The following is a 24,750-nucleotide window of genomic DNA, read 5'->3' on the forward strand; positions in this document are numbered from 1 at the left end:
CAATATTTTCAACCCAATAAATACCATTTTTTTTTAATGGAACAATAAATATCATTGTGAAAAACTAAAATAAAATATAACAATCACATGCATGCACGCACGCACCACTACACGCCAACAGGAGGGAGTGCACGCGTGAGGGATGGCCACAAACAGGAGGATGTAGAATTGTAAATTGTCCCTAGAAATCCATACATAAAACAATAATTACAAAACAAGTAGGTTTACAAAAAAAAAATTAGAAAGTCCCTACTTGTTTTGTAATTTATTTTCTCATCTAGTAAATGTAGACAATTTTCCCAAGAGAAAAAACAAAACTGAAGAAGTAAAATCGAGAAAACCAATGGTTTTATCCTCAATAAACAGTGATAAAGAATGGTTCATCTTCAATACTACAGTAAGGTATATACTTGTAAAAATGTGTTCCACCTCTGACCACTCTACTACCTGTTAAATTACCGCCACCCCAACCCAAATAAGAAAAATATATGTAAAAAGTCTAAACAAAAACCACTACCAATTCAGTAGCTTGAAGCCCGAAAAAGATGGCAATCCCCCGTCCCCTCCCTCTTCTCCTAGACAAAGATGACTTCAAATTTCGCACATAAATTGCTTTCAACATAATTCCTCAGATCAGCATCCCCATTGAATTTGAAAGTGTATAATGCTTGCCTCTGTGTCAAGCCAACTGGATATATTCTGTAGATTTTAAGTTCATCCCCTCCTCTGATGCTCTCAGGTCTTTCCTCTTTCCATATGGGTATGTGATTCACAGACTTGAATTTAGTAAGAACAGCAGACTCCAAGGCCACCAAGGTCAAATTGCTGGACCTGCCCACCAATGAAAATGAATGAGAACAAATTTCATTCTTTAAAATTGTAAAAAGATGATGCTTGTGGATCCAAGCGCATTCCAACTGAACTCAACCCTGGAACAGAACCAGGTTCACACTCCCAAGTTTGAATCAGCAAAAACCTTTACAAATATCATCAAAATAACAAGCTCTAATACAGTCTAATGTGGACCAGAGAAGAATCATACATACCAATTAGCAATCGGCATGAGACATATAACAAGGTGTCAAGGATAGGTTAGCTAACTACATTAAGTATTTTTCTCCCACCATTTGACACGAAGTCCCCCATGACTGGATCCCATCAATGAAAAGTAGTAAACATATATCAATCAGTTGGCCATCAACTTAATACAATGAAGTTTGAACAAGGCACTGGGAACACCCAAATAAATCAACTACTTTCTTTTCTTCTTCGTTCTTATTTTTTTAATTTTTTTTTTTTTTTTTTGGGGTGGAGGGGGGGTGGGGAGGTTGGTGGGTAAGTCTGGGATGAGGTAAAATATGAGTCAGTTACTTCGATTCTATATCTAATAGGAGCTACTTTTAATTTGTTATGAGCCCAACTTCAAGAGAATCAGCAGATGCCACGATCAAAACATATTACTCAGATATACCACGATCATGGGAAAGCATTTCTACTGCCTACCTCATACAGATATAACTTCACTCCAACAGACAAGCAAATGAAAGAAAAACCGTGTATGCAACCATGGAGAATGAAACAACTAGCAGATATTAATAAAATCAAACTGGTAAATCAGAGCCAGTAGTATGCATGGAGAAATAGAAACGTTACAGGGCTGGCTATGAGGTTACCTCATGAAAATGGAATCCATCTCAAACCTCCCTCTTTCTCGTACATATATATGATAGACAGTTTCTGTCCCTCTGATGCACTTGCAGGGACGTTTCTGGTTCTTTTCTTCACTTTCCCAGATCTTTGTTGCAAGGTGAATGCAAAGGCGGCATGAGGAGTGGACTGCAGCCATATCTACAAGAGCCTTGAAAGAATCAGATGGGCCCTCATACTTCCACCTATAGCACGCTTCCATGTTAGCCTCAAATTGCACAGAGCAAACTAAAATCAGAAGAATGAGAAGTTGCACAATAACATCTAAAGGAATTATCTATCAACCACCCCTGAATAATTTCTCTTGATAATCAGAGAGAAGAAAAAAGGCCAATGTGATGTTAAATCTCCAATTAAAGACAAAACTGTTACCTTAGGGATTGATTATATGCATAAGCATTTTCCGCAAGGTACTTCATTTTCATGGCAACTGAAGGAACATCGTTAAGCTCCTTAATATGCAAAACTGAACCAGGGGATGGGGCAAATTCTTGGATATTTGGTGCACCAACAACAACAGGGACAGATCCTACAATTTTATTTTAATGAAAAAGTCAGACTTGCAATACTGGCTTAACACATAAAAGATGGGGTGGGAGGGGGAAACAACTTCAAGCAGACCTAAAAGGAACTTTGAAGTCCAAATCACAGTTCTGAAACCCAGACTGGCCCATCTGGTCAAACAATTTGACCTGGCCTTCAAAACATGTCAGAGGGCAGGCCTCGTTTCAGAACATTGGTGCCAAAACATAAAAAATACTCAGAAATCCCACAACCTCCGAGATGAAATAGAAATGTTATACGTGGAAAACACTATAGAAGACATACCAGCAACCAGAGATTGGAAGAACTTCTCTGTGACATAATCCTCCTCCCCGGAATTTTCAAAAGCTAAGCTAAACTTGTAATGCTTCAGAGTCTCCACTTTGTCCACTGTAAATCATGGAAATAAATTTATAATTCTATTAACCAGAACAGAATCTGTTAGCTCTGGGTATACAGTCTAATAGATCTTGGCACATGGAATCAAAATAAAATCTTGAAATTTTGCAAATTTGAAATTAGGAGAAGTAGACTCAATCAACTATAAAGACAGTGGTCATAGTTACTCCACACTTGACCTGTTGTACTTGTATGAAATAAGTACAAAGTATTCCACATTGTAACATGCTGGTCACAGGTTCAAAACCTGGAAACAGACTCTTCTGCGAAACAGGGGGTAAGGCTGCGTACAACTTGCCCCTCCCAAACCTCGCAGTAGCGGGAGCCTCGTGCACTGGGTTGCTCTTTTCTTTTTTTTTTTTTTTTTTTTTTTTCATATCACTGGCTAATTTTTTTCACAATTCAGAGTCCAAGGTAATTATTAAAAAAAAAATATATGTTTCAGGAACAGATCCATGTAGAGCTATTTCAAGTTCCCAATCACATGAGAAGTTGCACAAACTTGTCCATTACAAACCCCCTCTCTTTTCCTTTTGTACTTTTGCTTATGCAACTTCATAATAATGGATGTGGTGAGCAAAGGGCATTGAAAGGATGACGAATTGAAAATCTAGTTGTGAATCCAGTTCTACTGTAAGCCAACCATCAAGTGCCCCGTCGATCACTATAGCATCAGAAGAGTCAATTCGGAAATTGTTTTATTACCCTGGTATAATTTCATTTTTTGACCACCAAGTCCCCGCTGGGTTCAAGGTTTTAATGCTTCAGTGATCCAGACAAGAGTCAACCAATCTGGATTGGGATCAGCCAGGAACCCATCTGAATATCTAATTCCCGATCCTTATCACCCAATCATTAGTAGGAACTAGCAGTTCTGAGATATTCAGAGTTTATTCAACAAGGATAGTTCCGCATTTATGTTTCACATAGAGTAAGTCAGAATCCTCAATATGAGGTACTGTTCCTTATCTTTTTGGTCTTCAAATAAGGTCTACTATAGCATCTTACCTTATCATACAACAGCAAGAACCACATAGCCTTATCCTGACTAATGGGGTCGGCTACATGGATCCTTGCCCTCCAACTCAATTCTATTCGAATTCATACATGGTACAAGGCCTAAGCTATGCATGTCTTTCCTCACCCCCTCTCTAGGGTTATTTTAGGCCTGCCCCTGGCTCTTCTAGATCTCTCAATATAAATCAAATCACTGCTCTGAACTGGAGCATCCCAAGGCCGACATTCAAATGACTTTCTCGTAGTTTATCATGAATCGAAGCTACTTCTAACTTAGAGCTCTAACGTGGTCATTCCTTACTTTGTCCTTCCAAGTTTAGCCACACATCCATCTCAACCATAGTTGTCACGGCGCCAAGGTGAACCAAGAAGTTGGAGAGCCGCCTAAGCGCTTAGGTAACAAGTCGCCCCCTTAAGGCGAACAAGGCACTTAAGGCAGCCAAGTGTTACTTTCATTTTCCCTCTTTTCTAACATATATCTTGTACCATAAAAAATTAACATTAAGCCACATCAAGTCATCAAAAACCAACATTAAGGCACATCAAATCATCAAAAATCGAAGAGTTAAGAGTGCGAATTGCACCTTTCACAAGAGTGGCTCTCTCCCCCTGTCGTGACCTTCAAATCCCCTTACCTCTCCGGCGGCAGCACCTCCCTTATCTCCGATGTTAACCTCCCCAACCTTCCCGCTGGCCACTCTTCTTGTCCCAATCCATTGCCTTCCTCCCCCTCCTCCCCTCCTCCACTTTTGCCTTCCCCTTCCTCTACTCCAAACCCTCGTTCCTAGAGTACGGTTGTCTCCACCTCCCCCCCCCCATCGCTCCCTCCTCCTCCCCTTCCCCTCCTTCCGCCGGCCATACCCTCTTCTACCACCCTCAGGCCACCCACAACTCCTCCCCCGTAGGCCTATGCCCGCCTGGCTTTCTTGACTCTGAGATTCAGAAATGGAAGAAATGTGTAGTTGGATCTTTTCTGGGTAGTGGACCTCCATTCTCGATAGTTAAATTATCACTTTTGAACCAGTGGAAACTTGCTTGCTCCTTATCAACATATATGTTGGACAATGGAACCTTTTTCTTCAATTTTGATTCCAACTCTGACAAAGCCGCTGCCAACGACGAAGGGCCTTGGTACATTGGGAAGAAACCTATTTTTCTGAGGCAATGAGATGCTCGGACATCCTTCAACAGAACTGAGCCATCCTCTATCCCTCTCTAGGTCGCCTTCCCCAGCCTTCCCCTACATTTCTGGTGTGTCAAGGGCCTCAGCTTGGTTGGATCACTCATCGGAAAGCCCCTATATTCAAACAAATGCACAAAATCTATGGATAGGCTCTCTTTCGCAAGAATTCGCATTGAAGTTGAAGCCGATCGTGCACTCCCATCGTCAATTACGATCACGGACGGCAATGGCCACTCCTTCATCCAAGATGTAAAGTATGACTGGCTGCCCCCTTCTTGCTTGAATTGTAAATGTTTTGGCCACAAAACTTCTTTGTGTGATAAACTCCAACCTACTGTAGATGCTCCCTCCATCGATCAAGCTCCCAGAAAATCCAACTCCCAATAATAATCATTCTCAACAGGGCATCTTTATAGAGCAAAATTCTAGAAGAAATCGGAAAAACAGAAATCAGCAGCGACTATTGACAACGCCTGCTTCTGCTCCTCTTCCGGCAGAGGCCACACCCCTTCGGACTGCTAGACATCCCTCGAAGACATTACCCTCTAGTCCAAACCCTTTTGCTATATTGTCGTTGACAAAACCTGCTGATGGAACAATTCCCCCTTCCAGCTTACAAGCTAAGGCTACTACCCAGGCTACACCTGAAATTCTTCCTCAAAATGGATAGCTACATCTGGTTTGCCAGGTGGATCTCCCGATGGCCGAAATCCTGTCTTCTAATCCCCCTTTGCTTCCTCTCCCTGACTCTGCCACCGTCTCTTCTAGACCCCATTCACTATTACTCAAACCCCCTCCATCGCCTAACCCATCTTATCCAAACCACTTGAACCAAACCACTTCTGAACCACCTTTCATCCCACTAAACCAATTCCTACCAGTCCATTTACTATACAAATTTTCTAAATACCCGACGGACCACCCGTTATACCTTGGCAATCTTTATAACCCGACACATCCGTTTACCCAACCAAACCCACCCATCCCTTAACCGGATCCGACTCCTATTACCAGTCGTTCTAACCCTCTACCCTAACCCGACCCGCTTCTACAAGTCCGCATTTATCTCCTTCTTCGCCCGACGTTGTCAACCTCGGTTTAACCTCTGTTGGTCGCAGCCTTCAACCGACGCCAACCTACCATTCCACTTCCAATGGCTACCCTCTCCCCTCTCACTCGTTACCATCCTTTGTTGCTCCCGCAACTTCTCTTTCCTCGATGGAGACGCCTTTTGCTGCAATCCCTAACTATGATGGCGCAGCCCCTGTCGTTGGTCCCCTCCTCCTTCACTCTGCATCCTTACCGGCCTTAGAAGGGCCCTCTCCTATCTGCACCAACTTGGTCCCCCATACTGGTATGATCTCGTTGGCCTTTGAAGGCCCTACTATTTCTTCTTCACTGCAGATATTGGCAGCCTCAGAAGGCCCTGAAGACCCTGAAACTCCCTCACTGCCAACTTCAGCGACCCCATTGGCCTTGGAAGGCCTGCCTGGAAACTACATCAGCTCGGACACTAGCTCCCTCTAGCATATATTGACCTCTGCTAGCCATGCCACGACCCCAACAAAGCTGCACTGCTCCTCTGGCTACACTTGCGACAGCTCTGATGGAATTCTCCCTTGTTCAGACATCATCGACTGTGCTAACATCTTGCCTCCCTGCCATGATGAATTCAACAATTTGGTCATAGATGGAAGCTCTACTAGCACTGATTCTCTTGTTCTTCATTGTACTTAGCAAGATTCTCAAGATGGTTTTATAGATGAGATCTCTGTGGTTCCTTGCTCAAACCCCTCCCTAATCCCCATGACCCTGCCCATCCCCAACACCATTGCCCCCTCTGCCACCCACAGAAAAAGGGAAAAAATCATCCATCACCACTAGATCCACTGCCACATCCACCGCCACATCCACCCCCATTGACTCCCCCGTCATTGGTTATACCAGCTGGACTCCTTCCAATTTAGGTCCCCCAATCCACAATGCCCCCCGTAGCTCGTCCAAGCGTCTGGTGCCCTCTCCCCTCAGCTCCTAATGATCCCGTGGACCATCTGGTATGTTCGAGGTCTTAATTCATCGGCTAACAAGCCGATATCCGTTCGAGTATTCGCTCCTCTAAGTCCAACCTTTGCTACCTTTTGGAAACTCATGTTCTGGAGGCCAATGCCTCCCGGATTGCCTCCTCGATTGCCCCCTTCTGGTCCTTTGCTTCCAACTACCTTCATAGCCCTAATGGGGGAATCTAAATTCTTTGGGACCCATCCTACCTGGACATCTCCATTCAATCCTCCTCTGACCATGCTATCCGCATCTCCATCTCCCATAACTCTGGGTCCCACATTTACTTCCTCTCAATCATTTATGCTTATAACCGGGCCGCCCTTAGGCTCCCCCTTTGGTCCAACCTCCTCTCTTTTGCTCCCCTCCCTAGGTCCAAGCCTTAGGGAATTGTTGGAGACTTCAATGTCATTCGCTTCAGTCATGAAAAGCATGGAGGAAACCCCATTGACTCCCAATCCATCAATTTCTTCAATGACTGCATCGATGATCTCAACCGATCTCAGATGGTTGGGTGTCAAAGCTTACTTGGCATAATAGAAGATCAAGTAACCACCAAGTGGCCTGTAAACTTGATCGGGCCCTTGTCAATAAAGCATGGCTTGACTCTTATAACTCCTCTCATGCCTGCTTTGGCTTTCCCGGGATTTATGATCATAGCCCCATCTCCATCCATGTCCTCCCCTTTCACTCCTTTGGTCCCAAGCCTTTCAAATTCTTTAACATGTGGATCTCCCACCCTGATTTCCAATCCCTTGTCCATAGAGCTTGGAGCATTCTTACCCCCCACTCCCTCTCCCCTCTTCTAACATTTGCCAAAAAGCTCAAGAATGTGAAAGCTACCCTCAAGCTCTGGAATTCCACCACATTTGGGAACATCTCTCGAGTTTCCTCTTGTCGACACAAGTTGCATTCCATTCAATCCAGAATCCTACATGATCTCCTCAATCCTGCTTTGGTTGAGGAAGCAAAAGCTGCTGTTTTTGAGCTATCATTGGCTCTAAAGCAAGGAGAGTTTCCTCTGCCAAAGAACCCACATCAAATGGCTCGAACTGGGAGACTCTAATTCTGCATATTTCCATCGCTCTCAAAGCTAGGAATAATGTCAATACCATTCTCAAGCTCATCTCCTCATCTGGAATTAAGCTCCACTCCCCTGACCTCATTAAGTCGGAAACCATTTCACACTTCAATGGACTCTTCTGTCCTTCCCCTGCCCCTCCCCCTCCCATCCCCCCAACCTCCTCAACAAGTTTGTCCATAATGAGCTCCCTCCCTTTCCTCCAATCCATCCCTAGCGAGGAAGAAATGCTTTCGGCCATCCTTTCTCATAAAGCCAACAAAGCCCCGAGCCCCAATGGCTTCAGCATAGGTTTCTTCTCAGCCTGCTGGAACATCATCCGAAATGACCTCATTCTAGCGGTCCGTAGTTTCTTCTACAACCCCAACCAAATCAGTGGGATCAATCACACTTTTCTCTGTCTCATCCCTAAAAAGGAGGGTGCGATCTTCATGAATGACTTCAGATCTATTTCTCTTTGCAATCTCCTCTACAAGTTCATTGCCAAGATCCTTGCCAATAGGATCCAAAAAGTCATTGATTCCCTGGTTAGCCCCAACCAATCCGCTTTTAGTGCTGGCAGGGGCATTTCAGATAATATAATTCTTTGCCATGAGATTGTTCATGGTTTTGATCGTAAAACCCACTCTTCGGCTACTCTCCTCAAGATTGACATTCATAAAGCCTTCGACACGATCAGCTAGGACTTTATATCCAATACCCTGCTCCAAATGTCTTTCCCTACCTTGTTTGTCCATTGGATCCACATTTGCATCTGCTCCCCGAGGTTTTCTATCCTAGTGAATGGTAGCCCAGCTGGGTACTTCCCCTCGAGCAATGGTATCCGTCAAGGCTGTCCCCTTTCTCCTCTCCTCTTCTCCCTTTCCTTAGAAATCCTCTCCTGTTCCATCCAATCTGCCACTGACATCCATCTCATTTCCCCCATCCCCAATTGCAAATCCCTTCTCCTCTCCCGTCTGGCTTTTGTTGATGATATTATGATCTTTTCCAAGGCTGACCCTCTCTCCATCACCACTATCATGGCCACTCTTCATTCCTTTGAATCTCTTTCGGGGCTTCGAATCAATCTCCTCAAATCCAACATCTTCCTCTCCGGTGTTTCCCCCGATGTCCAAGATTTCCTATTGGGAATCTCAGGAATTCCGTTAGTTTCTTTACCTGTTAAATATCTTGGTCTTCTTCTCATCTCCTCCAGGCTCTCCTCCCATCATTGTACCCCCTTACTTGATCAACTTAGGAAAAAGCTCCGACTCTGGAAAGGTAAACTCCTCTCTTTTGCTGGCCACCTCACTCTTATTAGATCGGTCCTCCAGTCCATGTGCATCTATTGGTATGGTACCTTTGTCCTTCGGCTTCTGTGATTTAAGTCTTTTGAAGGTCTCTTATGTTCCTTCCTTTGGAAGGGCTCTAATTCCTCCAAATTCCTTCGGCCTCTCAGTTGGAAAAAAGTTTGTCTTCCCAAATCTGAGGGGGGCTTAGGCATCAAAAGAATCAAGGACGCAAACACTGTGGGTGTCCTTAAGCTCATCTGGAAAAATGTGTCCAAGTACAAAAGCATTTGGTTTGATTGGATCCTTGCTGGGGTACTCAAGCACAACTCCCTCTGAACAACCCCTTTTATTGATGATGCCTCCTGGATCTGGAGAAAGATCCTGGACTATAGGACCATCGCCCTCTCAGCAATCTCCTTCTCCATTAGTAATAGTCGGACCACCTTTCTTTGGAAGGACCCCTAGCACCCTTCGGGCATCTTGTCTCACCTAAGTTCCCCTAGAGTTATACACTCTTCTGGCCTCCCCGCCAATGCCTTTGTCTCCTCTATCCTTTCTCCCACCGGTTGGTCCCCTCCCTCCTCTCCCCCTCCTCTGCTTGATATCTGGTCTTCCCTCCCTCCTCTTCCCCCTGGTCATAGAGGAAGAGAAGATAAATGCAATTGTCTTCCCTCCTCGAATGGGATCTTCTCCTTTGCCTCTGCTTAGTCCTTTGTTAGAACTTCTTCCCCGGTTGTTCCTTGGCATAAGTTAGTCTGGTTTAAAGGCCACATCCCCCGACACAGCTTCCCTCTATAGCAATACTTGACCGCCTGTCTCCCCACCCAATCCTTCCTCATCCACCGCCATATTCCCTTCAACCCTTCTTGTTGCCTCTGTCCTCAAGGATTGGAGGACATCCCCTATCTCTTCTTCTCCTGCCCCTTCTCAATTGTTTGGAAATCTGTTCTCCAAATATAGGCCGACTACGAGATGTATTCTTCCCTTTCATAGGGAATGAAACTAGATAGACATGACCTTCTCTGGTTCCTCCATCTGTGACACTATTGGAAAATTAGCTTTTTGTGCTACCATTAACCATCTCTGGATGGAGTGTAACATTCGTAGATGGACCCCCAAATCTTGTTCCCTGGATATGATTTGGAAAGCTATCTACTTTGATGTTACCTAAACCTCCCATCTCGACCCGTCCCCTCCTCCCCCAGAAATTCACAAATCATTACTTCTTAGAACCTGCAGGTTGATCACATCCACATTCCCTCTTCTTGACTGCATATTTGCTTCCCCCCTGTTTTTGTAGCCCCTGGTTTATGAAATTTAGTTTCTATTTCATTGTTGTTCCCCCTTGGGTTGGCTTCTCTTTGTTGGCTTAAGCCTTCCCTCCCCCCTTTTCCTTTTGTTTATTCTTCTCTTCTTGGCAATGAATTAGTAATTCATCCAAAAAAAAAAATCAAAAATCAAAAATCAACATTAAGACATTAAAAATAACATTTAGAGAAACGTTCTTGTTCTATAATAAGTTTAACTGGTCAAATGACTTTGTTTTTATATGAAAAAATTTGTATTAAGTAGAGCACAAAACTAGCTTTCCAACAAGTCTAAGATTTTTTAAATCTGAGTTTTAATGACAAAGTTAAGTTCCAGTCAAACCAATTTCAAAGTGTGTGAATCTGTTAAAATCGCCTAAATGAAAATAATTTTACCATAATAAGATTTATGAAATTTTTTTAATTGAGAAAAACCTAAGCATTTCAAAGTTGAAAATTGTCGTACAACAAAAGATTCAATTTTTATTCTCAGACTCGGGGGCTGACTTTTTATCCCTTTAGAATTTTATCTTTAAAATATTTTTATTAGATTCAAATTGGGGGTTTTTGCTTATTTATGAATAATACCTTAAATAAATGTTTAAATGATATTTGGCATAAATAAGTGTTGCAGTAAGGTGCCAGTGCAATAAGGTGACAGTCGCATAGACTCCAACTAGGCCGCCTGGACGTCAATGCGATGTCTTGAAAACTATGATCTCAACATCTTCATCTCCACTACACTTAGTTTATCTATATGACGCTTCTTAACTACCCAACATTTTGCACCATACGTCAAAGCCTCGTATGACAATACTATAAAATTTTCCCTCAAGCATTAAAGGAATATGCCAATCACTCCAACTCTCCAGACTTACCTCTCCACTTTATCCAACTTATTTTAATTCTCTGAAGCCACATCTCCTCGAAGTCACATCTTTATTCATGATTGAGCCTAGATACCTAAAATAATCACTTTGAGGAATCTCCCTCTCATCAACATATTAACTGTCCTAGTGCTACTAAAGTTACACATCATATACTCTGTTTTTGTACTACTTATCTCAAACCCTTTTGATTCTGATGTTGATCTCCATAACTTCAACTCGGCATTAATCCATGCTTTTGTCTCATCCACCATAATAATATCATCAGTGAAAAGCATACACCAAGAAACCTCATCTTGGATGTCTCTAGTTAAATCATCCGTGATAGGAACAAACAAAGAAGGGTTTAAGGCTAATCCTTGATGTAATCCCATTGTAAGTGGGAATTCACCACTTAATGTAACCCCATTGTAATTGGGAATTCACCACCATGACCCCTCCCCCATAGCTCTTACACTATCCCCACCCCAACATACATACCTTTAAATATGTTCACATATTTACTTGAAATCCTTCTCTTCTCTAATATATGCCAAATTAGATCTCTAAGGACTCTGTCATAGGCTTTTTCTATGTCAATAAATACCATATGGAGATCCTTCTTACCCTCTCTACATCTTACAATGAGCCTCCTAAGTAAGAAAATACATCCATCGTGGATCTTCCTGGCATAAAACAAACTTAGTTCTCTGAAATAGCATTTTTCCTCATGTAGTTTTCAATAGCCCTCTCCTATAACTTCATAGTATGACTCATTAGTTTTATGCCTCTATAGTTATTGCAACTCTGTATATTACCTTTATTTTTGTAAATCAACACCACAATGCTTCTCATCCATTCACCTGGAATTTTCTTCGTGCTCATAATCTTATTATACCGCTTGGTAAGCCAAGATAAACCACATATTCCGAAGTTCTTCCACACTTCTATTGAGACCACGTCTGGGCCATGTGCCTTGCCTACTTTCATGTTTTTTAAAGCTTCTTTTACTTCAGACACCTAATTTTGTGTATATATTTATGACGTCGTGTTTTCGAGTTGTGTCGTCTTCTTAGACACTATTCCTTAAAATTAATTCGTTTAATAGGTTGTAAAAATACTATTTCCATCTCTCCCTAATGTCCTCATCCTTTATTAGTACTCTATCATATTCATTTTAATACATTTAACATGGTCAAAATCCCTACTCTTCCTTTGTCTCATCATAGCTATCTTATGGATAGCTTCTTCTCCATCCTTTTTGCTCAAGTTGTTATAAATATTTCATACTTCTTTGCCCTTGCTTTCCCTACAATCATGTCACAGAAAAATCTAAAATTGAGATCCCTACCTAAAGTGGAAGAGTTGCTGAAAAAGGGCTTCATTTAAGACAGCATAAGCCTGGGAGACATACCAGCCCTCCTCACACTAAAGGACAATTCGTGACGTATATGTATCGACGGTCGATTAAAAAAATCACATGGTGCTCAGATCTTTCGAAGATCGACTTAAGGAGTGGATACCACCAAATCCGTATTCATCTTGATGATGAATGAAAGACATTCAAGACTAAGGACAGCTTACATGAATGGAAAGTCATACCTTCAGACTCACCAATCCCCCTAGCACTTTTATGAGGGTGACGACATAAGTACTACAACCATTCATCGATAAGTTATTGTTTTTATTTTGATGATATCCTAATTTACAGCAAGGATGAGTCTAGCCACCACCTTGATCATTCGTGACATGTGACGTGAGTGCTGTTAGAGTGTATATGTCGGTTGGAGGTCTATGGGTGTCCATGGATCTCCATACCTTGGGATTGTATTTGTTACAAGTTATCTTTGACAGTTAGACTTTCCTATTAGGCTTTACAGTCCTACTCACATTATGTCTTTAAAGTTCTACCAAGAGCATGTAATTGTTTTCAGATTTAATATAAAGAGACTGCCTGGTGATAGATATCACCTATCGCACAAGCTTTCCTCCCCCAATCTCTTCGTCTCTCACTCAATTCTCCTCTTCACAGGTTCTAGTTTAGTTTTCTTTACGTGGTATCAGAGGAGGTTTTCAGTAACTGAATCTCTCCGTGATTGTCGGTTTGAGTCGTTTCAAGGTTCTCTGGTTTATGGTGAAACCCTAGTTCTTCTCCTTGAAGATTTTATGAAAATCATGCCTAAATGTTTCATTACTGCTACATGCAAACAAGCTATTTTTCCTTTGGTTTGATTGTTACTGGTGGTTGATTTGAAATTTTGGGGGTGATCAATGGATCCATTTTTTTTTTGGGAATCAATTTTTTTAAGATCGATCTTTTGGAGAAGGTTTTTTTTTTTTTTTGGTGGACCCTCTTTTTGCTCTTGATCATAATTGCTTTTTACTTCTTTGCATTAGTTGCTAAAGCAAAGAGTGTTATTACTAAGGTTGAATCATCATCCTATCAGAGCTAGATCGTTAGGTATTGAGAAACTTCCATATTTCCCATTCCAATCATCATCAAAGTTTTGGTTTGAGGTTTCTCTAGGGTTTCTATTTTAAGGGGCGCAACACCCTAAGACGATGTTTGGTTGCTTTTAGAGACTAGTTCAAGACCAGCCTTAAGAACTAGGTCTCTACTATGGTAATTGCTGACTTATGGAGTGAAAATTAAAGGAAGCTCAGGCTTCTGTGGAGAAATCAATTTATTGTTTGTGTTTTGAAGAAATCGATTTTGTAGGGTTTTGAAAAGTTGGTTGATCCAATGATCTTTGTTGAAGCTTCCCTTTGGGATGCTGATTATTTGTCCATGTGGATTGCCACATGTGAGTGGGAGATTGGAGATTATTAACAGTTTGCCATCAAATTTTAGTCGAAGATTGCTTCTTTTTTTTTTCAAGTATTTGCTCGAGTATGTCCTCGGCATATGTTTTATCTTTTGAAGATGGTTATATTCTGCGACATGATGTTGTTTGGTATATTCAGCAGCCTAATGCTATTTGGTCCCTACTCCCTAGCAATTTGATGCTACACTATTTGAGGCTTGTGAGTTTTTTTAATGTAGCAGTTGGATGCTACACTTTTGTTGTAGTGCCTCTTTGTTAAGGGTTTTTTATGTAGCTATTTGATGCTACACTTTTATTAGAGTACCTTCCTTGGGAAGGACTTTTGATGTAGCTGTTGGATGCTACACTTTTGTTGGAGCGCCTTCTTTTGGGAAGGGCGTTTGTTGTTGTTGGATGCTATGATATATTTTTGGATTACTATTGTTTTTCACGGTTGGATTTCTACTATTGCTGCTGGTGATTGATGTAGGCTTGAGCTGGTATTGCTGTTGGATTTATGATGATTGATTGAAGTTCTCTCCAAGCTTACTGGCGTCAATGAATGCTCAATATAAGTTCAAGACTGATGTTGTTTCAATGTTTATTCTTGTTGTTCCAAGCTAGAGCTTTCTTTTGCTATATGTGTACTCCAGCTTGAGGGGGAGTGTTAGAGTGTATGTGTCGGTTGGAGGTCTATAGGTGTCCCTAGACCTCCATACCATGGGATGGTATTTGTTACAAGTTATCTTTGTTAGTTAGACTTTCCTATTAGGCTTTAGGGTCCTACTCATATCATGTCTTTAGATCCTACTAAAGTATGTAATTGTTTTCAGATTTAATATAGAGAGACTGGCTAGTGATAGGACGGATATCACCTATGGCACAAGCCTTACTCCCCTAATCTCTTTGTCTCTCTCTCCATTCTCTTCTTCACAGGTTCTGGTTTAGCTTTCTTTACAAGTGCAATGGCCTAAGAAACTCTACATCAATTTGAAAAAGTGCTCCTGCATGCTGCCCAAGGTGATTTTCCTTCGCTTTTATAGTATCATTAAAGTGTGTCAAAGATGATCCGAAGAAGGTTCAAAGCATAGTTGATTAGCCTACTTCACAAACACTTACAGAGGTGTGCAGTTTTCATGGTTTGGCTTTTTCTGATAGATGCTTCATCAAAGGTTTCAAGCACCATTATGGCACCTATCACCAAATGCATTTAAGCATAGTTATTTAAGGCAACGCCTTAGCGTTAAGGCAGTATGGGAGGGCTAAGACAGCCGTGCGCTTTATGGGTTTCAAGTAAGGCGACACCTTATGACCAAATTCCATATCTTTTGTTGTGATTGGAAAGTCTATGGGAATTCTATACACTTGAGAACTATGGGATCAAGTCTATATAAAGGAAAAAAAAACCCTTTAGTTGAACAAATCACATATTGCAAAAATCCTTTTGGCTGTTTTCTTCTTCGTTTGGGAGAACCAGCGCACCAGTGTTCCTTCCTCCATTGATTCCGCCTTCGGTGACTCTCTTAGGGTGATTCTTCCTCTGGCGAGTCTTACTCAAGTCACCAGCTCCGGCAAGGTACTCTTTTTCTTCTTATTTTTTTTATTTTTCTTTTCAGTTCTCTATTACTGACAGAGATCTCTTTCCTTTTATTTTTTAATCTTCTTTCTTATTCTTATTTTTTTTTTCTACTCCTCTCCCCTTAATCCCTACTTCTTCCTTCATTCTTCTTCCCACCACCGAGACTTCCCTTCTATTCTTTCATTCTTCTCCTTCTTTCCTGGTTTTTTTTTTTCCCCATTCCAGTGATACTGACCTTAGATGCAGTCCTAATCAGAACTGACAAGAGTAAAAATAAGTGGATGACCTCAGGCACTCATTTTAGCATCATAGAGGTAACTGGTAAGTACAATAAATACCTATATATTTTAACAACCTTTTTTTTTTATATTTATAATTTTGTTTCATAGTTATATTATATGCTATGATGAAGATGAACTTAGTTTATTCACTCTATTGATTTATTATTCTGATGAATATCTTGCATTGGTATGAATCTTTAATCTTTATTTAGCATATAAGTAGAATTATATAATTTTTTTTCCCCATTCCAATGATACTGACCTTAGATGCAGCCCTAATTAGACTGACGAGTAAAAATATAGTGGATGACCTTAGGCACTCATTTTAGCATCATAGAGGTAACTGGTAAGTGTAATAAATAACTATATATTTTAACAATCTTTTTTTCTTTATATTTATAATTTTTTTTCATAGTAATATTATTTGCTATGATGAAGATGAACTTAGTTTATTCACTCTATTGATTTGTTTTCCTAATGAATATCTTGCATTGGTATGAATCTTTAATCTTTATTTAGCATATAAGTAGAATTATATAAGTTTTGATATACTATTTGTGCCAAATAAAATGGTTATATAAAATAATAACACTAGAAAGCCTTATTCGATAAGGTGATGCCTTATGCCCACCCTTCAGAAGACCCTTAAACGCCTCGGTCGTCTTTCTGCCTTAATAACTATGCATTTAAGGCAAGGGAGAATTCGAGTGGACAACTATAGCCACCAACGCCTTCGCTCTTATGAAACAGTAAATGAAAACGGCACATGTTTAACAACTTCTTGATTTTGATAGGGTGTTTGAGGTGACTACAGACGCTTGTCTCATAGGCATCGGTGGTGTTCTCATGCACGGAGGTCATCCTATAGCCTTCTATAAAGAGAAACTGAACACCAAGATTACTCTACATACAATCTGGAAATGAACAAGGTGGTACAAGTGCAAAGGCATTGGCGGCATTTCCTAATCGGAAAAAAATAATCTTGTTTACCGACCATAAAGTTTTGAAGCATTGACATTCTTAGAAGTTGGTAAGTTGGAGACATGCCAAATGGATGACCTATAGAAATTTATTTTTTCTCTCAAATATGAGGCAGGAAAAGAAAATATTGTGGACGATGCATTGAACAAGGTGTGTAACACCTTATATACATTTTTATACATTTTCAGCACATGCCATGAGTATTGATTATATCAAGTCTGAGTAACCCACGGACCGGGACTTTCTGTTATATGTCAAAATTACAGCAAGAGGTGGACAAATATTCTCTTCATGATGGTTTTCTTTTCAAGGGTGCTTTATTGTGCATCCTCGCATCATCTCCATGACAACATCTAATACGGGGATTGCATGGGGGAGGATTGGGTGGAAATTTTGGACTTGAGAAAACCCCGCTCCTGGTGAACTGACCGCTATTATTTGCTACATCTTCAAAGGGACGTTGAGCATGTAATCAAACAGTGCCACACGTATCAGCTAGCGAAAGGAAGGAAGCAAGACACTGCCTTATATTCCCGTTGCTTGTTCCTCACACACCATGGATTCATATCAACATGGGCTTCATGTTTAGCTCACGCACTAGTAGAGATAAGCATGACTCTATATTCGTGGTGGTTGACAGGTTGTCCAAGATGGCACACTTCATTCAAGCCAAAAACCTTTGATGCAAGTCACATTGCAACCCACTTTTTCAAATAGGTTGTACTGTACATCTAAATGGGTTGCCAGGGTTGATCGTCTTGGATTAAGATGTAAAGTTTATGAGCTATTTCTGGAAGACGTGGCTGAAGTTGCAATTCTCTGCAGCCTTTCATTCAGACAGATGGTCAAACAGAGGTTGTCAATCAAAGTTCAGGTAATCTCTTACATTGCCTTGTGAGGGATTATGAGAAGACCTGGCTGTCCATACTCGACATAGCCGAGTTTTCTTATAACAGCTCGGTTAATTGCATTACGGGACGTACTCCATTCGAGATCATACTCGAGTTCAGCTTAAGAAGCCGATTGACTTGGTCCCCCTACCTTCTCATGCACGAGTCAGTATTGAAGCGGATGAGTTTATCCAGCATATCACTGAGATGCACACTTATGTACACTGACTGACGAATTGCTCTTAATAATGACATATATAAAGCTACGGCTGCTTGTCACCATCACTACGTCGAGTTCAAACCCAAAGATATGGTGATGGTACGAATAAATCTGAAAAGGTTCGCTCCTGGCTCCAACAACAAGTTCCATCCACAGAAGATGGTCCTTACAAAGTGCTGAAGAAGATTGGCCCTAGTGCTTATGTTCTTGAACTGCCACCAGATATGACCATCAGTAATGTCTTCAACATGGCAGATTTAATTTTTTATGAGTCAACATTCAGATGAGGGCGATGCAGATCATTCTCTTCAGTTACCCCAATTCGCTACACCACTAAAGGACAAGATTGACGATGTCATCGATGGAAGATACACTATAGTACAGAATGGTGATAGCTATCATACCTTTCTTGTCAAATGGAAGGGATGATCGAGGAATGATTGCACTTGAATCCATGCCGACGATTTTAAGCAACTCAACCAGGATGTCTACAAGCAGAACATGTCACTTTTACATTCATCAGGGCATGCACACTTTCAAGCCAGAGAGGGTTGATGCAAGGGAATACATCACTTACTCCCGAAGGAAGAAGAAAAACACACAAGCCACCTAGTGGCAACGATTTTAAACAAGGGGCTGTAGCAAAACTAGGATCTGAAATCAGTGCCTGCATGTAGAAGAGAGAAGAGAATGATGGGAGAGAGGATGTGTTGAAAGACGATAGACTCAGCTTACTTAATTGTGGTGCTCTGCCTTTATATTAAAACCAGCAATTTCTAATTACAAGAGGAACAAAGGTAAGAGTTAAACTAACAATAAACTACTACGCTAACCTATATCACGATGTGACACTCCCTCTGTTGTGACTAACTACTGACATTTAATGTACTTTGGTACATATCTTAATAGAAGACCTTCGCAGAAGTGACCCTCCACCAAGGCTCCAGCCAGAACTGCTGATCTGCTGCTGTGACAATGCTCCTAAAATTCTGGTTTTGGGTTTAATTAAGATATTGATTTGACACTCTTTCTAACAATTACTAAGAAACCAAGTATGGATATTCTGCGTTGGAGGTGACCATACATAACCTAACCTCATGACAAGAGTCCCCATGTCTGACCACCTCCCGGTGGCCTTGGGCCATGGCAATGAACCTTCCCTCTCCTCCTCCTCCCTATCTGCCTCTCCATCTGTCCCCAAAGCCTGGAACTCCCTCCTTAGCAACCCCCCCTCTGAGTGGCCATTTACTTGGCAGCCGACCTCCTTTCAACATTGTAAAGACTTCACTATTCAAACAATGGAGAATTCAAGTGGCACGATGTCCACATACCTACTCAACAACGGTATCATCATCTTCAATTTCTCTGACGAAGGAGGCAAGTTGACTGCTCTCAAAGGAGGTCCTTGGCAAGTTGAAAAGAAGCCTGTCTTCATCATGGGACCAGTACAATCTACTCAGCAAGGCTGATCTCCACTCCATTCCATTATGGATCGCTCTTCCCAACCTTCCCCTCCAGTTCTGGTGCGAAAAAGTTTGAACATCATAGGCTCTGTGGTTGGTAACCCTCTTTATTCTGACGAACAAATGAAGAAGATAGATCCTTTGGCCTTTGCACACATCTGCGTAGAAGTTTCTGCTGATGCACCGCCACCCTCCTCGGTCATGATTATGGATGATGAGGGGTTTTCCTTCCAGCCGGCCATTCTCTATGATTGGTTCCCTCACCACTGCGTTCATTGCAACGTATTTGGCCACCATTCAAAGCAGCCCCCCCCCCCCGGTCCCTACTCCTGTAACTAGCTCTAAGCTCCTTCCCAGTCTTGGGTTGATGAAGCTCGTACCCAACCATCGTTCGTTGAAGCTCCCTCCCAGTATTCCAGCAGATACCCTCCTCCTCGCGCCCAAGCTGATATCTCTTCCTGTCACCCTAGCCATGGTCAGAACTCGCACAGAAGCCACCGTCATGGCCGGAGAGCCAATATCTCGGCATCTAGCTCCCCTAGAGACCACTTGAACCACGCATCTGCTTCCCCCACCAGCCCGATGCTCCGTTGAGCTCCTACCAATGGTCACACTCTCCCTTCCGTTGGATACAACCGTTTGCCAATGTACAAACACTCAAGCCCTACGATGATGTTGACGCCTCATCGCCCCTTCTCCTGGTCGGCCAAAGAATCTTGATGTAGATCCCCATCATGGGATCCATTATCGAAGGAGAAAGAAGAAGAGCAGCCTTAAAGCTACCGCCAGCCTTTGAAGAGCAGCTAGCAGCTACCGCCCAGCATAGGAAGATCCTTATGTTGCTGATTTAGTTTCCTATTTTTAGTTTCCTATTCTAGTAGTATGGTTGTGTTTTAGGAAGTCCTATTAGCTGCTATTTTGTTTCCTAAATTAGAAGATAGAGTTAGTTTCTATTTTGCATTAGTTTCTAATTTAAGTTAGTTGCTATTTTGTTAGCTTCTATTTTATTTAGTTTCTAGATTGTGTCGAGCTTCTATTTTGTAATTTCAGACCCCTATATAAAGAGGGTCTGCTGTAGACACAAGACACTATTGAATTAATGAAGTTGCTGCAGTTTTTGCTTGCTCCCTCTTCTAAGAAAGGAAGACAACAGCTGGGATAGCTGTTGGTGAGATACCCAGGCTGAGATAGCCAATCCCACCCACATCTATCTTGTTAATCTTCTCTTTAACTTTCTCTTTTCTGTTTTCTGTTATTGACTGCTGTGTGGATCAAGTAAGTGCATAAAACCAGAATCGATTTCAGCAAAGGAAGCGAGGATATTGAAGCTCCATCGATTGGTCACATCTCCTAAACCTGAAGTCTGATCAGGAAACCCTTCTAAGGTCTTATTCCAGCCTCCAAGAGAATTACTCGATCCATTCTGAGACTTCCTCTTACAACCGCAGGTAACTCTAATTCTGGCCTGGCTGAGACCCTGTTCTTCTTTGGGCATCGATTTCTGTTATTGGGTCATTTGTTGCTGAATTGTTCTCTGAAGTTACAAGTAAATATTTGGGTCTATTTTGCTGGTTTTTGTATCCCTTGTGTGTTGCTCTTAATCTGGTTTCTGTTTAGACTGAAGTAAGGGAACAGATTTACATTGGTTTGAGCTTAACATATTGGGAGTTGTTTACCTAGGGTAACCTACTTCTACACTAAGTTGTGGTATCAGAGCTATGGCTGAAGAGGGCTTTAACCAATACTCATTGGAGGACGTGATGAAATCCCTCCAACTGTTGAACACAAGGATGGACAATATGGACCTAAAATTTGAATAGTTGAAAGAGGCCACTGCTGCCCAATCTAATGCTCAACCCACAGTGAATGAAAACAATAATGCACCAAGAAGGTTTACAATCCCTGTTCAAAGGAACATACTAGCCCGTACGTATGGTGGAGGTGAAGGGTTTGATGAACATGATGGACCCCAATTTCCCCATGATGACACTCATAAGGTGAAGTTGGACTTGAAGGAATATAATGGAAAACATGACCCTCTCTATTTCCATGACTGGCTGAATGCACTAGATGATTATTTTCAGTGGTTCCGTATGTCTGAGGAAAGCAATGTCCAACTGGCTATCACCAAGCTTACAGGTGGAGCTAAGGATTGGTGGAAAGTTGAAGAGGATACACTTATCCGCAGATGGAGAGAACCTCACAATTGGGAGGAATTTAAATTAATACTCAGTGATAGATACCTTCCCCAACATACCGGCGTTGTCCCTATGACATGCTCAACACTCTTCGACAAGGTATCATGACTGTCAAGGAATACGCTGATAAGTTTAATGATTTACTCTCATGTACAGGTGCTTATCGCGAGGATGAGAAACTGCTCATGTCTCGATTCAAGTTGGTGCTATGACATGATATCCATGATAAAAATAATAAAATTGGAGTAATAGAACTTTCCACTTTGAATCAATGTATTGAAAAGTCCTTAGAGGCAGAAGATTTGATCAAATCAGCCCCTAGAAGGTATAATCAGCTTGCTAAAGTTAAGAAGCCATTTGCATCAAATAAACCTAGTGGATTCCCTACCCGAGCTCCACAAGTCACACAGGATAAGGGTAAGAGTCCCATGGTTGGGGGAGAGATGGCGGCTATGAAGTGCTTCCATTGTGGTGGCATCGAACACTATGCCAAATTCTGTCCTAAATGGGGGGAGGGCCAATTCCATCATCACCGCAATCAAATCCAACTTGGATATGCAAGTCCATAAGCCCCAAGATGATGATTGGGCTGTGAATGTCGCCGTTTGAAGGAATGGAAGATGATTATGAGGCTGAATATGCACAAGAAGATGATGACCTATATACTACTATTAATGCGGTTGCAAAAATTCTGATGGCTGAATCAAAGGGAGAAGATTGGAGGAGATATAACATATTCTATACGTTGATGTCTAGTGGACCTCACAAGGCTCAAATGATTGTGGACAGAGGAAGTTGTGTAAGCGTGGTGTCTCAAGCTTTTGTGATTGAGGGACAGCTCAAGACCGAACCCCATCCACAACCCTACAAGGTGTCACATCTAAACAATAACACCATGGCTGTAACTCAGCGGTGTTTTGTGCCATTGAAGATCTCAAGATATGAAGAGAATGTGTGGTGTGATGTAATTCCTATGGTGCTAACTGATGTGTTACTTGGAAGACTGTGGCTATATGACAATAATGTCTAGGTGGGTGGTACCAAGAACCAGTGTTTCTTCGATCACAAAGGCAAGCCTCTTACTTTAAACCCACTCAACATACCTCAAGTGAAAGATAAGTTAAGGGTTGCCCAAGTACGAAGGCAACATGTTTTGAAGAATATTGAAAGGCCCATTCCAAAGAAGCTACTGAATCAAAGAAGCAACCATATAAGGCAAGCACAAGTAAGAAGCACATTGATGTAGATAAGTCACTTGGACTTATTTTATTGCAAATAAGCCTTGGGTTGTGTTATGTATGTGTTGGGCCTTTGATCCCATGGGTTTCTTTGAAATAGGCCACTTTAATGGGCCTAAAATATGGGTAGAAGGTAGGAAAACGGGATTTAATTCATTAGTTTAATTAGTTGTTATTTAATTCAATAAAGGACCATTAGGCCATTGGTTGGTTGTAAAGTCCTATATGGACTATTAGTTAGTTAGTCCTACTCTATGTTGGAGTCATAAAGTCCTAATCCTAGTCTTATCTTGAATTCCTAGTTGTAATAGGAGTGTCTAGTCCTCTTTAGAAACTAGCTCCTAGTCAAGGTATGATTGTAATTCTGCCCTCTTTAAATAGAGGAGCCTATGCACTGATATTTCAGAGATTTGAATGAATGAATTATTGAGAGATTACTTTTTGGCTAAAAAGATGTTATTGAGAGGTGAGATGCCTAAACCTTTGAGCAGTGTGATACCCAAAACCTAAGGGGTGAGATACTCATTCCTTCATTCTCTTTCACCCTTCTCAACCCCTCATCTGTTCTATTATTCTTTTCTATTTTATTTCTGTAACATTCAAGAGGTACAATTCAGATTCTGTTAGAAGCTATTACAGTCCAGAACCGACCAGCATCAATGAAGATTTTAGGAGAGAGATTGATCTCCATATCTCCCTCCTTTGACCTCTGATATGTAAACCCTTTTAAGGGTGTGTTCTAGGCTGCTATTAGACCACTCAGTCCTCTTCTTGGAGCTGTCCAGATCTGTCCAATAGCTGTTCTGCAGAATCTTGAAGTTTTCTCTCTTCTAGGTCAGAAAATCAAGAAAGTTTGTAACTTCACAACCAGCCGTCAGAATCCTCTCAACTTTGGGGGTTTTTGTACCCTCCCTAGGGACTATCTACGCCCAAGATTGCAGCTCAATCAAACTCCTACAGACCTGGCCACACCTCTCTCTCTCTCTAGCTCTATAGCAGGTCTTTCTCTCTTCTATCGGGTTGGGTTTCGGACTTGTTTTGCTCCTATAGGGGTATTGTATCCTTGAGGGTTTATTTGATGGTTTTATTTCTTTGTTTCCTTGTCATATTTGTATTGTTTGGGTAATGTAGGGATAGGTTTGACAAGCCAAACTAGACCCAAACAACAGGATCTTGTAAACCAAAGAACAACCAAGAACCCAATATACCAGCAATAATAAATCAGAAAAAAGCAATAACAAATCAGCAGTCCATCGATCTCAGTGTTTCAGAATTTCTGTAGCTGAATAGAGACCAGGAAAAATAGAGGCTGAACCATGAACAACAGCTACCAATTTTAATACATCAACAGCTGGAACAATCGAACCAGAATTTTGGACAGAAGTGAGTTAGAACAGAGATCGACCAGACTTGAAAGATTTAATATATCAGACAATCCCCTGGTCAGATTACTCTAAAAATTGGATCGAGTCTTCCATACAACAAGGGTAACACTCGACCAGAAACTCAAAGCCATCGGGTGGCCAGAACTCCAAAGAGACTAGGTCGACAGAATAGGAAACAGAGAGTTTAACCCAAAAATTTCTGCAGAAAAATTCAGATTACTTACCTGAGATGGCTGAAGAAGAATAATAACAATAAGAAGAAGAAAAAAAAACACTTGA

General features: G+C 41.5%; 1 protein-coding gene and 1 long non-coding RNA gene across 3 annotated transcripts in view; both read right to left on the reverse strand.

The window, feature by feature from the left end:
- Window positions 1–326: 326 nt before the first annotated feature.
- LOC122060511 (glycoprotein 3-alpha-L-fucosyltransferase A-like) overlaps window positions 327–24,750 on the reverse strand; it is a 38,751-nt gene continuing 14,327 nt past the window's right edge. For both annotated transcript variants that reach the window (XM_042623617.1, XM_042623616.1), the window contains exons 4-7: window positions 2,536–2,640; window positions 2,080–2,236; window positions 1,674–1,892; window positions 327–831 (exon numbers count right to left, since the gene is read on the reverse strand). In XM_042623617.1, the coding sequence (XP_042479551.1) occupies window positions 576–831; window positions 1,674–1,892; window positions 2,080–2,236; window positions 2,536–2,640 (737 nt within the window). In that variant the 3' untranslated portion in view covers window positions 327–575. The remainder of the gene's footprint in view (window positions 832–1,673; window positions 1,893–2,079; window positions 2,237–2,535; window positions 2,641–24,750) is intronic.
- The window catches only part of LOC122060512, a 19,622-nt gene continuing 10,902 nt past the window's right edge, over window positions 16,031–24,750 (reverse strand). The window contains exon 2 of the long non-coding RNA XR_006134430.1: window positions 16,031–21,336. This is a non-coding gene — a long non-coding RNA (uncharacterized LOC122060512). The remainder of the gene's footprint in view (window positions 21,337–24,750) is intronic.

The sequence above is a fragment of the Macadamia integrifolia genome, chromosome 14 (genome assembly GCF_013358625.1).
Source record: "Macadamia integrifolia cultivar HAES 741 chromosome 14, SCU_Mint_v3, whole genome shotgun sequence".
In the NCBI taxonomy this organism is placed as follows: Eukaryota; Viridiplantae; Streptophyta; class Magnoliopsida; order Proteales; family Proteaceae; genus Macadamia; species Macadamia integrifolia.